The sequence below is a fragment of the Babylonia areolata genome, chromosome 8, assembly GCF_041734735.1.
Source record: "Babylonia areolata isolate BAREFJ2019XMU chromosome 8, ASM4173473v1, whole genome shotgun sequence".
Taxonomy (NCBI): domain Eukaryota; kingdom Metazoa; phylum Mollusca; class Gastropoda; order Neogastropoda; family Buccinidae; genus Babylonia; species Babylonia areolata.
Window position 1 is genome coordinate 39,130,941 of NC_134883.1, and position 15,101 is coordinate 39,146,041.

Consider the following 15,101-nt stretch of genomic DNA (forward strand, 5'->3'; position numbering starts at 1 on the left):
GGAGTATAGCTGCCTACATGGCGGGGTAAAAACGGTCATGTTTCAAGTTTCAAGCTTTAATTATCCTTTCACTCCTATTGGAGTATGGAGGATTACTGCAAAATAATCTTTTCATGCCCAGAACAAACATTTCCAAATACACAACAATGTCACATAAAAGTTGAGAAAACACAAATGTCTTTTAACTCCAAAAGTGTAGCTAAGCAACATTTGCAAATCTAATAATCTTACTTACAGCTTAAACGACTTTTTTTTTGCCTCCTTTGAGCATATTACTACAATTAAAAACCGATTTTGGAGACAAATATTTTTTAGGAACATAGCTATTTCGTAACTGATCATAATTGGGACAATGAAACTCATCCCCAATCACAGACATGTTACAAACCTTACAAAGCCGTAAACCACGTGGCATGCCTTTGTGTCTCCCTGTTTTTATTTCCAGCTAATGATTACTACTTCGAAATCTGAAGAAGCTGATAGCGTAATTATCAGGCATTTGACTTATATATTTTTCTCTACCAAATCCACTTTTGAAATTTCGATAAAACAAACATTGACTACTCGCCTCTAGAGCATGTCTCCATAGAGAGAGACATGAGGATGCCACTCGTGGATGCAGAGGAAAGGCCCGTGAGCACTGCCTGCCTTCACCAATGTTTCCTAACACACAAGTAGGCTTATATACAGCCAGTGTATACTTACATACAATTATGGTTTATATTCAGTCATGGTTGGTACAGGCGCCGGTTATTCAAGAGACAACCCACAAATCTATAAAAAAAAAATAAATTAAAAAAATAAAAATAAAAAACACGCAGATGAAAGAAGTTTCTACCTGAAACTCGTAACAGTGACTTAAAGACTATAAAAAACAACAACCCAAAAACAAAAAAAACTGTTATCTGAAACACACAATTCAGTTCCAAGAATGTAAAGACACATGCAGGAAGATCTTTGTAGGTACCTGAAATATTGAACAATGATTCAAAGGTAATAACGAGACAAAGTTATCGGCGATGAAAAAAAGAGAGTAATAACATTGATATACACCTGTTATTAAACACCCGACACTGTAGATTGATGCACAAAACATATCTATGTACACTGAAAACACTGAGCAGTGACTTTAAGATATCCCAAGACAACGGCGAATCAGGTACTTATCAGAACACGGACACGAGTACACATTAACCCTCTTGCATTCACGCGTTTCCCAGTAAAAACTTCCTACAGTTTGGCTATTGGCCAGAGTGAATGCAAGAGGGTTAAGATCCCTGTATGGAGAACACATTGAACCCAAACATAACGCATGGCACCGAAGGCACTTGTGGTTTGCCAAAACACCGTTATGAGACGCACACATGATCACAGAGACTTGCAAGTTGAAGATATTCCAGCACTGGATACATCAAATACGGATTTAACACCAGCCAGAGAATATCATATTTCAAGATTTGAATGAAATCTGAGACCACTTTGGGGACATGGAGGACTAGAAATAAAACAATGACTAGATTCAATATAAAGATTGCATCAGTGATGGTTAAATATATGTTTACATTCCTATATCTGCACGAAAATATCCATTACATACCCATGCATATATACACAACCTTCAAAATTACATGTATAATGAACGTGTATAATATATATATATATATATATATATATATATATATATATATATATATATATATATATATATATACGAAAACACGAGTTTACAGTCAACAGCGTTATGTTTTATCATATATATCTTATCTTACCGAACTGTACTTTGCCCTGTCTTACCTTTGTATGTCTTAACGTGTATCCTATCCTGCCTTTTGTCACAAAATCGTGTTTCCCAATTATGTTTATTTTCAAACTCACACCTTTATAATATACATTGTGGTGTAATGGTACGGGATACCTCGACTGGTGAAATGTTTTCAGTGTGTGTGTGTGTGTGTGTGTGTGTGTGTGTGTGTGTGTGTTGAGGGTGGGTGGGATTTCAGGGTGACTGAGAATGTACGTTTGTATTATTTCTTTCTTTCAGTTACTTATATTCTAAAACGCTTGGATCTTACATATCTTCTTATATTATTTAGTATCTTATGTGTCTTCCTACTTCTTACTTACTTACCTAACCGGTTTATGTGTTTGATTTCTATAGCCTTTCAAGGTCTGACCAGGGTCTATGTGTAGGTCAGGCATCTGCTTTTCTGAGCAGATGCGGTGCAGTGTATATGGAGATCAGTCCGCACGCTTTTGCACATTCTTAAAACTGAAATTGATACTGTATGTGTTTGCGCGAGTCTGGTCATTGTTTCATGAAAATGTTTGTTCGCTGTTCTCACATTTCAGAGCGAATGAAATATGATTCTGTTACCTGTGCTCTACTATTTTCATTAATTAAGCTGATTAAAGTATTGCAGTTGGTAATTTCCTAGATTAAGAATTACTGTGGTGCACATGTTTAATCTGATGTGAGAAGTCGAGCGAAAAGAAAAAAAAGCCCTGTCTAAATCTCATCATATCATATCATGGACGTTAAAAACATGCTGACGTTGAACAAAAAACACATTTAATAACACAAGAGACATTGAACAACTTATCGGTGCCATGCACGCACAACATTTCTAGGGCTTTTTGGCGATAAATACACATGAGCCCTTGACAGTTACACCAACAATCTAATGCCAAAGGTTTTATTCTAAAAATCAAGGACTACGTGGACACTTACATGGTTATGTTCACATCAGGACTCACTGATAACATGGCGAAAGGATGATGAATGTTCAGCAACAGCGGTGTGTAGCCAGTGTAATGAGCATTGCTCACATCACAAGGTGCTTTCGTGCAGCAGCACTGTCCATTTCTTACAATGGAAAACCAACAGCTGTCGTTTATAACCTTCTGTGAATTTTTGGCTGAAACATCGATTTTTCAAACGCAGTTTTTAAGCAGTTCATGATGCGCGTGTGCCTGAAATAGTCGTTAGAGTATCCAGTGAGAAGCCAGTCAGACCAAATTTCCCTTGCACAATTTAAATCATGCATCGGTATTTTTTAGCCTTTCATGAAAACATTCCTGAAGTGGGTGTTTTTTGTTGTTGTTTTTTGGTTTTTTGTTTGTTTGTTTTGTTGTTGTTGTTGTTGTTTTTATGGATTCTAAAGTTACTTCGGCAAACCCTAACACAGCAAAGAAAACACGAGATTTGAACATTGAAAACATTCCTGCTTTTATGAAGTGGTCCTTAACTGTTTGACGGAGTCCATAGTTACTCCGGGAAACCCTACCACAGCAAAGAAAGCACTATATTTAAACACTGCTGACACTGAGCAAGGCCCCTTGGGTCCTGGCAGGGGCAGTTAAGGCACTTGTGGCTTGCCAGAATGTGGGTACCACCATTCTTGGAAGGTTTCTTTTTTTCGGGAAAAATCAATTCAGGATAGATACAATACGAACACTCACATTTACTGTTTTGTAAAAATATTAAAGTATATGTACCCATATATTGTAGTACACACGCGAGCGCGCACGCACGCACACCCCACCCCCCTCCCCCCTCCCCCACACACACCACGGTTGTCACATCAACATATGTACAAAAAAAATTCACGAAATGCATTCCAGTTAATGTCACGCAGCTACTTCAAGCGTCCGTTACAATTACACACACACACACACACACAACTGTTATCTTTCCCACCTCTCCAACTCCACCACTGTTCAACGTCAATACCCAAATGACAATTGATGACGTTTTTTTCTTGACAAACGTACAGAGGCTGTACAGTTGTTTTGTAACAAATCTACAAACACCACAACCAGTGTGAATTTTAACGATGATAAATATAAACAAAAATTGCATCCACATGTAATACTGACACTTAATGCTAAATCAAAGATATATATTTTTAAGTTGTCAGTCAGTATGAATGCACTATTCTTCACATTATTACTTAAATTAATTCACTACAATGGAAGTGACACAAGAAAACGCATTGTATCCACAGCACGTGACACCGCTTGAACTGAAGGTGCCGTGTTAAAGTCAGCTGGGCACTGTGTTCACCAGTGATCAGGGTTCGAGGCCCCGTTTCGGCATGGTGTTGTGTCCTTTGGTAATGGCACTTCACTCCGATTTTTACCACTCCACCCAGGTGTGGGTTGGAAGCTGACTTCGGAAACGCAAGGTTCTTCTTCTCTACCGCCTTCATCATTGTGAAGATTCTGTAGGTTAAAACGGCATCAGGAGAGGAATGGGCCCCGCCTTCCCATGTCCAGCCCTAGACACAGTGGACATGAATTCACTGCCCCTATGGCCGTATAAGGCTTTGGGACCTTGAACTTCTAAGTGAGACTGGGAGAAATCTTCGTGTTCTTTCTCAGAAGCAGTCACACACCCACTTCCACTACCCCCCTGCCCCCCCCCCCCCCCCCCCCCCCCCCCCCCGCGCCCCCCCCCACCTCCCGCCCCTTCCCAAAGCCCCGCTCCCCCGCCCCCACCCCCTCCCCGCTTCCATCTACATTTCCATCCACCCCTCTCCCCACGTCCCCGCCCTCACCGTCATCCAGGATGAAACACTGCAGCTGAACCACGGCGCTGACGGATGCCCGCGATGTCCAGTGAAGTACACTGTGTTACCTCCTCATCATCAGCTGCATTAAACAATGTGAAGTATACTGTGTTACCTCCTCATCATCAACTGCATTAAACAATGTGAAGTACACTGTGTTACCTCCTCATCATCAGCTGCATTAAACAATGTGAAGTACACTGTATTACCTCATCATCATCAGCTGCATTAAACAATGTGAAGTACACTGTATTACCTCATCATCATCAGCTGCATTAAACAATGTGAAGTACACTGTATTACCTCATCATCATCAACTGCATTAAACAATGTGAAGTACACTGTATTACCTCCTCATCATCAGCTGCATTAAACAATGTGAAGTACACTGTATTACCTCATCATCATCAGCTGCATTAAACAATGTGAAGTACACTGTGTTACCTCATCATCATCAGCTGCATTAAACAATGTGAAGTACACTGTGTTACCTCATCATCATCAGCTGCATTAAACAATGTGAAGTACACTGTGTTACCTCATCATCATCAGCTGCATTAAACAATGTGAAGTACACTGTGTTACCTCATCATCATCAAGTGTATCGGCAAACTATGCCCGTGATGTTCTCTGTGTTGTCTCCGTCCCCGGCGACGTCCACTGTTTTGCCCTCTGTCAGTGTGCCGCTCAGCCAGCAGCTGTCCCTGTGTCCGTGACTCCGGCACACGTCCCGCCACTGATGCTGCTGCTGAGGGGTGCCGCAACATCACAGCCACTACACCGGAGACGCCACGCCTTGAGAAAGGTTTGAACTTGGCCGGAGTTCCCACCTTGGATTTTCTTACGTTTCCGTTCTTCGCGGCACCACCGCAACACACGACCGGAACAGGCTGCTTGGTGAACCACGGAATCTTACTGGCACGAACTCCTAGAACAACGTGACGGTTCCTTTCCCTGCGTGATCCATCGCCGTGTTCCGACCGACCGCTTGTTCCCTGGTTCTTCAATATCGTGTGGTTGGTTCTGTAGTAGAACTTGCGGAAAGCTGCAATGCGGGAATCGATTTCTAAAGCACTGGGGGGCTGGCTGGAGCGTTTGAGGGCACGTGGGTTGGCATGATGACGTGTTCTGGAGTGGGTCTTCAGCAGAGCGTGCATCGTCAGGAGGTCTGTCAGCAAGGCAAGGGACAGCTTGGACAGCAAGGTCTTCGTGCCTTCCTCCGTGTCTGCTGGGGCCGGCAGCACGTGTTTGGTCTGTGATGGAATGCTGCTGGGAAGAAAGAGAGGCAGATAATAATAATAATAATATAAAAATAATAACTAAAAAAAACACAGCTGTGATCATAAAGGATTCTGTTGTTTTACATGTAGCTGTGGTGTGCTGTGTTGTGCGGAGTTGTGCTGCACTGCATGAGGATTTAGTGTGCTGTGTTGTGTTGTGTTGTTCTGTGTTGTGTGGTGGTGTGCTGTGCTGTGTTGTGTTGTGTTGTCTTTTGTTGTAGCCGGAGTAACGTCCCAAATCGCCCACGCCCCTTCCGTAAGTCCCCTGTGGGACGACTTAGGACACTGACACGTGATGCATCAGTGTCCTAAATTGTTCCCCATGGGACTAGTCAGTGTCCTAAATAGTCCCCTGAGGTACATTCTGGGATGTCCCCACATGCTGTTTCAATCCCCTGCCTGTCTGAAAATTTGTCTCAAAGCGTCCCCCGGGGAAGTTTCTGCTTGTATCTTATATTTTGATACATTCCATGCATATTTTGACACGTATGTGCCTTGGCAGGTTTTCACTACTGTCCACTACTGTGTGACCATGGCTGACCACTGCTGACCATTACCCCCAAAGTGTCCAGATTGCGTTGTGTTGTCGTCCATGTGCAGTGTTGTGATGTACTGGCGGGTTTTGGCTGATACCTGACTGTTGCTGATCACTGTGTTCATATTGCATTAGTCTGTGACGATTATGAAGTATTTAGTCCTGTAACAGGATTTTACCATTAAATCAACTGAGCACTGCTGACTGCTGCTGACCATTACTGCCCAATACTTACCCATGCTGACGGTTTCAGGTTTAGTTTCTCAAAGAGGCATCACTACGTATGGACAAATCAATATACGCTAAGCAGATGCTTGACCAGCAGCATAACCCAACACCTTTGGTCAGATCTTGAGTGCATGCATATACATTTGCATACCTATCACAGCCGATTTCGTCTAAATAAATGTGCCAGAGCATTGTATTATTTTTCAGTGCTCCAAAAGCGTGCTGCACACGGGGCCTCCCCGGTGCATAGTCTCATCCAAATAACTAGACGCTCAGTTTGATTTTCCGGTCAAACCTGGGAGAAAAACGAGGCGGGGATTCGAACCCACACCCTCACGCACACAGTATTGTCAGATCAGCGTCTTAACTATTATGCCACCTTCCTCTTGAATCTGAACACACACGTGCTGACAACCGAAAAGTGTTCAGATTGCATTGTTCTGTCACGTTTGTGCATTATTCTGACAACTGGCAGGGTTTTGACGGCCACAGTACCACTGCTGACCATTGTCACTGTTCAGATTTTGTTATTTTGTAACGGCTATGCAGTATTAGGATTTCTTAACAGGACTTGCCCCATTCATTAACCATGGATGACCATCACTGACGATTACTGACCACTGCTGACCACAACTGACCGCTGCACCAAAATGATCAGAATGTGGTATTTTATCATGTTCATGCGATATTAAGACTTCTCGACCTGCTGTGACTATTCACTGACCAGTATACTTACTAACCACGACCCAAAAGTGTGCACCTTGGGTTACATAAACACTTTTGCATCAAGAGTACTTTCTTATGCAATATTCACCTGTTTTGATCACTGACATATACCTGGGGAAAGATGGATATGGAGAACCTGGACTTTGGGGAAACCAACCAAAAATAACTTAGGGAGAAGGAAGCAAGGGGGTGGGGTTCACACCTACGGAATGTAGATCAGTGTTATCCCCCCTCTCCCTCCCCCAATAATCTTTCCCTGTTCTCCCTCATGTAGCCCCTCCTGCTCTCCATCCCACTACCAGTTGTTCCTCTGCTCCTCTGACCCTCCCCCGCCCTACCTTCTCTGCCGCCCCACAACCCTCCACTGACCTAAACTACTCCAGACGTTGAGAGAGAGAGAGAGAGAGAGAGAGAGAGAAAAGGAAGACAGACAACACTTTTTCCTCCAAAGAACGGAGGGTTTGAATTATTGGGTGTGATCCCCGCAGATATCGCCCTAACTGAAAGATAAATTTTGGCAACCTTTTGCCAGTATATTGCCACCCAACCAAACTATGAATATCATAGTGTCAATGTGTAACGCCTGTTAATTTTTAGTATGTTTGATTTATTTCATTTCTTTTGATTTTCCCTATGTTTACTAATTTATCATTAATGCATAAGCCCTATATTCATTTCATACAATGTTTTCAATGTTTCAATATGCAACAACCATTTTTGTTGTTTTTTTACCATTAAAACCCCCTAAATTACGTATTTAGGCACTTGCATAAAACGTCACTTGACAAAAGCCCAAAGTGTGACACATCAATAACATTACTCAGCTGCTCTCATCGTGTAAACTGATAAACAAAAATGTTTAACATAGTGTCAAACTGCATGTGAAGCAGAAAAAAAGGGAAAAAAAGATTAAACAACAAAAAAGTAATGAAATGGGTTGGAAATTACCGCCCCTTGTTTATCAGAAGTACGATTCAGTTTCACTCCCCTTAATGCCAATATAAATAAAAATCAACTGACCTAATCTGCCTCTCTCCACACCCACCCTCCTTCAGTCTCTCTGTGTTTATCTCAGTTAATGCTCAAGGAATCAATCATCAGATTCAGAATGCTATCTGCTTAGTTTTGAGGATATCATCCAATGGAAATGAATGGGTATCAAAAGCAGTACTCTTTAATATATATATATATATATATGCACACACACATTATGGTAAATAAGAGGCCTTCATAATAGATTCTGAACTGTATAGGTATTTTATTAACTGATAACTGGTTCAAATCTTATCTCACTGATCGATTCCAGTCTGTCATTGTTGATAATTTCCCGTCTGAAGCTGTTAAAATCGAACATGGAGTCCCACAGGGATCTGTTTTAGGCCCAGTGCTCTTCACACTGTACACTGCTCCTCTCGCTGAAATTATCAACCGCCATAATATCAATCATCATTCTTATGCTGATGACACTCAACTCCAGAAGAGTGATACCCCTGAAAATTTGTTGTCGCTCTTACAAGAAACACCCAACTGCTTCCTGGACATTCAAAACTGGATGACTCTAAATAAGTTAGAATTGAACGCGGACAAAAATAAAGCAATGATCATAGGAACTAAACAAAAACTGTCTTCCATCACAACGGACACAATCAAACTTGGCAGTACATCCATCCCTCTTTCCAGTTCATTCAGGAACCTCGGCCTTGTCCTTGACAACACACTGTCCATGCATCAGTCAGACATGTCAATCCTGCTACTGTCAATTGCGGCACATCAGTTCCAATAGGAAATATTTGTCCACCGACGCAACATCTAGACTTGTCGTTTCTCCCATTCTTTCTCGACTTGACTACTGTAACTCTCTATTGTCTGGTTTGCCTGCTTCATCCATTCAGTTCCTTCAGCGCATACAAAACTCTGCTGCCCGACTCGTCCTCAGAAAGAAAAGATCTGAGCACATCACTCCTCTTTTGCAACATCTCCATTGGCTCCCTGTCTCACACAGAATAAAATACAAGGTCAGCACTCAATGTTATAAATGTATTCACAAATCTGCCCCTTCTTATCTTTGTGGCTGCCTTCACTTCTGCACTCCATCTCGCTCTCTACGATCGGCTTCGGATCCACTCTGTTTACGTATACCCAGATTCAAACACTCGACTGTTGGCCGCCGTTCTTTTTCTGTCTCTGGACCTTGCAATTGGAATGAACTTCCTCTTCCGCTTCGTCAGGTCTCCGCACTCAGCTCTTTCAAGTTTGGCCTTAAAAGCCACCTCTTCCCAAGACAGTCTCCCTTCCCTGCCTCTTCTTTGTCTTTAGTTTCTTCAGTTTTAGAGTTATGCGTGCGTGTGAATAACTGGTGTGAAAGCGCTTTGATTTATCTCTGCACTAAATTCAGCGCTATATAAATATAATTATTATTATAATTTATTATTATAATATCAGATGTCCACTTATTTCAAACAGAGAGGGGGAAGGGAGGGGGCGGGAGGGAGGGGGATCGCGAGGGGGATGTGGGGAGGGGGGGGGGGCAGACGATGCAGAAAGGCCTCTCCATCTTCGAAGAGATGCGTGCCCAGCGTTCTGAGGCTGGAAGTCTGAGGAGAAAGACCGAAAGTCCGACAGACAGACCAGTGTCAGTCTTCACCTGTACGCTGTGTGGGAGGGACTGTCACTCCTGTGTTGGTCTCTCTACCCACACCTGACGCTGTATCAATCATCACCCACAGCACGACTCCATACACTCCAGAGACTGATAGATGCCTATCTATCTAACATAGTTCGAGCTCATATAATACATTTTTTGCCCATCTAGGCTGTATGAATACCCAATTAAAAACAATAAAATGAAATAAAAAAACCAAAAAGAAAATATTAGGAAGTAAACAGACAATATATAAAATCAAATAAATGAAAATGCGCACATCATTAACAAAATGCTCGATCAAATAATATTAGATTTGTCTTTACATACACGTGGATGCAAAAAAGAAGAAGAAAAAGAGGCACTCTGAAGTTAAAACATCAGAAAATCGCATACAAATAGGACTTGCATTTATACTCACTATCTGAGACATAAAATGCAACATACTAAAGTATACACAGTCAGTACACACATAGAGGGACAAACTTTAGTCTGGGTTGTGCAGTGTGTGGACTGGTTTGTAAAATGCCATACAAAACGTGTTCAGTCTGCTTCAACTTTTTCCAAAATAACGAAGACCGATTCTGAGACAGTGGATATATTCGGAGTCTGTTTCCTATTTGTTGTATGTATGTTTTGTCTCGTCTCTTTTGTCTTGTTTGTCTCATTTTTTGTCCTATTTTCATGCAAAGTGTTGCAGAATTAAGTCTTCCTGCATTTAGATGTATGGACAGTTCAGAGAGAGATACGGTTAATGCCAGTAATTTCATACAAATGCACTCACTGGATTGTGTACCGGATGTTATACTTTTGTATGCCGTATTTTATGTCTAAGACATGTGTGAATATAAATGCATGGCTTAGTTGTATGTGATTACCTACTTCAGTATATCTGAGTATTTTTACTTGAGGGTCTTGAATTTTATGATTGAGACACATGCGTATATAAAGGGGTGTCTAAAGTATATGTGATGTTGTAGTAAAGTATTTTGCCAGTAATCTGCGCGTTGTATTTTATTGCTTTATATATAAGCTGTTAACTTCCCTTGTTCTGTTTCAGTTCTATGTACTTTTTAAAGAGGTTATTTATACAATCGAGACAGCTGGACAGAAGAAGTATTGTATGAGATTAAATGGTGTTGAATATTTGTTTATGAACCTATGTTTTTGTTACGTATTGAAAACGTGTTGGTCAAAGGATGAAATGCCCCCTTCTTTAAATTGTTGCCTATTTAATCAGCGAACAAATGAACAATTTCTCCTTTAGAGGTAACGAAGTATTCTTGTACCTTGTATCTTGTATATTGATGCATCGCAAGACTGTATTTACAGATACACATTTCCTTCCAGAAAGATATGACACATACAGGCAGAGGAATGGCAGACGTCTGATATAAGTACCGAATCTTTTCTAAAGGCCTCATAATCTTTATATAAAGCACAATGCATACATACATACATACATACATACATACATACATACATACATATGTGTATACACACACACACACACACACACACACACACACACACACACACACACACACAGGGATGGTGTGAGGGAGGGACGCGGTCTTAAAGGCTGAACATATTACATTCTGATTTTGATGATGAATTAGATGGACAGAGACAGATATGAGTTAGTTGATTGTTGGCATTTGCTTCTGGTAAGCAAAGGACTGTAATTTTCGACGAAATCGATTATTTTTTTGTTCTTTCTAATGACTTACTCTTTTATTTATCTGTTTTACATGCAGTTTGACACGATGATTAGCACTGTTTCTTAATCAGTATACAGGCTGAGAATAGCTGAGTAACTTTATTGAGTTGTCACACCCTATGTTTTTGTCATGTTACGACTTATGTAAATAAAGTGACTATGTAAGTTAGTGTTCTTTTTTAATGGTGAAAAAATGTAATCATGGCATTTTGAATTATGCAAGAACATTGTATGGAATGAATATAAAACTTGTGTGTTGAGAAGTTTATAAATCAACAAAGGTCGGAAAATGGAGAGAAAAAAAATCAAATAAACAAACATGCTAGAATTTGCTAAAAGTGGATACGCCTTGACATTATGATGTTTACCATTTTGTGCGGTGGTATTGTACTGAAATTATGTCGTCAAAATATAGCTGTGAGTTAGTGCAATATTTGCGGGGATATGGCAGGGGCGTTGGGACAGTGGTATGGTTTTTCTCTGCTTTTTCTATCTTTTTTTTCAGTCTCTGGTAGAGCTTCATAGTGACTCTCCAGAGAAAAACTGAGATAATGTTTCGAAGGCAAATGAAATTACAAATGAAAGTGTAAGGACTGATCATTCACACACGAAAGGAAGAAGACAAATATAAGATATAAGACCTCACATAAAAAATACAACTATAGACATCAACAACAACAGAACTCAAACTCTCTCTCTCTCTCTCTCTCTCTCTCTCTCTCACACACACACACACACACACACACACACATACACACAGGCTCACGAATATATTACCCCAGGGCAATTACAGATATACTAAGATACGTATGAATAAAGCACAAACCTTTCTTTGAAATGATTAATGTCAAATAGCCTCATTTGCATATTGGTAGAATGAGCCAATCGGGGCAGACTGTGGCAGAAGGCAGGTAAGGGTGTCACAGTCGCCATAGCAACCAGCAAGCTGAAGACATGCACTACTGTCATGACCAAAGAAAAAAAAACCCCAGTGTTACAACCTCTGAACTGACAGACACATACTTTTTATCTATATGCAGTCCGTTTTTCACACACAAACACACACACACCAATCGTAAACACACGCTTGTATATAAGCACACATACACACACCACACACACACACACACACACACACACACACACACACACACACACAAGCCCGGCAACGACGCGTGCGCACATGATCATAAACACACTAAACACACACGAACATATACACACACACAAACGTACACACACGCACGCACGCGCGCGCGTGCATACACACACACACACACACACACACACACACACACACACACACACGCACACACACGAGGATCATTATCAAAATATTTTAGATGTATTGGCATGAACACACACACACACACACACACACACACACACACACACACACGCACACAAATAATCTAACAGGAACTGCCAAAAATAACTGACACCAGTTTTCTTTTCCTTAATTTGCAATGCTTGCAGAGTGTATTTAGCCAAATCTTTAACCACCTTTTCATTCATTTTAGAAAGAATATTTACTCCACGATGTTTATTAGGAATACGATACTATGAATCTGGTGTTGCCGATTGCAGGTTCTTTTTACGGGCATTCTTATCTGTTCTTTTTTTTTAACCGATATTTTCATATGCTGTGCACTTGAGTAGACAATGAAGTTCATTGTTTCGATTTTACAAGATGGACAAACTTCATTAGAAACCAACGTGCATGCAATATCTAATCCCACATACACTCCTATTTTCCTGTTTGAGAAACGTGTATGAGGGATCATCCTTTAACTTTGGTGTCGCAATTTTGCATACAACATGAGCTGCGTCTGCTTTTGTGTTCGGCAAGAAAAATCTAACAGACATTTCCCATCTTTATAAACTATGAAGCGGAAAGCATCAGTCTACTCAACTTTGAAGACGTCAGTCTACAGTATGCTTTGGGCATTGTTTGTAAAGATCTCTAACCTTTTAAGAGATAGACAGACACAGAGAGAGACAGAGAAACAGTTAGACAGAGCGACACACTGGCAGATGGACAAAGAAAAAGAAAGGCAGGCTAAGAAGACAAACAGACACATAGACAATAAAGAGAGACAGACATACAAATAGAATACAGACAGACAGACAGACAGGCAGACAGACAGAAAATGCGAATGATTATGAACGCATGATCAGGATTAAAGTGGTTACGCCTTTTGATACCATCCTTCCAAACCAAACCAAACAACATCACAGACAACATAGCGACAGAGACAGACACAGAGATTGACGAACAGACTGACCCATCGACTCACAAACAGCAAACAGACAGACAGACAGCCAAACAGAAAAAGGCAAACAGCCGTACACTTACCTTGAAACTGCCCCATTCATTTCCCACAGCCAGAAACCCGCCCGGACCCGAGAGGAAGAAGTGTAACTGTGACAGAGAGCGTGCTGAGTGCAACCTAAAACGGGAGACAAGGAGCAGCTGACGTGGCGCTCTGGGCTTTTGTTTTATTTCCTCTGTTTTCAAGCCAGTCAGCGGGTCGCGGAATTCTTGACGTTTCACGCGCAGTAACCGGATTTATTATCAGGTTGGTTTTATCTCACAGCTGTTTGTGTCGGCTAATATCAGAGACGAGCGTAAGTTCACAGGTGGGCCAACAGCAAAGTGAGAGCTATGATCAATGGTTACTGCAACTGGAATTCATCTACAGCTTAGTCTTTTGTGAGGGACTATGACTCTCAAACTAGAAGGCAAGATTCACTGTCTCTAAGTACTGCAGCTTTAGGGGCTTGATGGCCTTTGAGGACCATCCCAACGCCGACTGTCCTAAAGCCCTCTTGGTCCCTTGAGTGGGGATGTAACTTGGGCAAGGTATTCTTCACTATAATCAAATTCTAGCCCAGATAGTCAGGACAACAGTTGCACACTCTGCTGTACTGGTGGTCATAGTCTAATACTTCTTCTTCCGCGTTCCCCACCCACGCTAGATTTTCAGTCCGGTCAGTACAGCGAAGTCCGTGGTCCGTCGTAGGGACCCCGCCGCCGGTTCCCACAGTTTCTCCTGGAGCTCCACCGGGCTGATACGACTATCATGCAACATATATCATGAAGGTCTGTATACTTTTTAAGTAGTTGTAGTAGTATCAGTAATTCTGATGACGAAGAAAGAAAGAAAAGAATGGTGGCGATGTTGATAGAGTCACTTAATGTTCACCCTCGTTCAAAACAAGTTTTTATCATCAGTGGCTTCCCTTATCTATTTGCAGATTTTCCCCAACACACACACACACACACACACACACACAAGAAGCACTCTCACAAGGAAAGTTAGAATTTAATTTTCCGTCGGAATGGGTTTTCTTATCATTTGTTTGTGTTTGTTTTTAAGCAGTTTTGGTGTTTGGTGTGCAA

The 15,101-nt window shown here is 41.3% G+C and overlaps 1 protein-coding gene across 2 annotated transcripts; it reads right to left on the reverse strand.

The window, feature by feature from the left end:
- Window positions 1-4,588: 4,588 nt before the first annotated feature.
- On the reverse strand, window positions 4,589-14,166 carry LOC143285175 (uncharacterized). Of its 2 annotated transcripts, none has more exons than XM_076592407.1 (3): window positions 14,055-14,166; window positions 12,525-12,660; window positions 4,589-5,834 (listed from the first exon to the last, which is right to left on the reverse strand). In XM_076592407.1, the coding sequence occupies exons 1-3, from the start codon at window positions 14,068-14,070 to the stop codon at window positions 5,150-5,152; spliced, it is 837 nt and encodes a 278-aa protein (XP_076448522.1). In that variant the 5' UTR covers window positions 14,071-14,166; the 3' UTR covers window positions 4,589-5,149. The 2 variants fall into 2 exon arrangements, with proteins under 2 accessions (XP_076448522.1, XP_076448521.1); XM_076592406.1 differs by having other exon boundaries at window positions 4,589-5,837.
- Between the last annotated feature and the right edge of the window lie 935 nt (window positions 14,167-15,101).

Bases quoted from the DNA above. Each gene is read 5' to 3' on its own strand.
- LOC143285175 (XM_076592406.1), bottom strand. The intron at 5,838-12,524 runs GTTTGTGCTTTA...CTTTCTTCCCAG, and splicing joins ATTAATCATTTCAAAGAAAG to CAGCATTCCATCACAGACCA.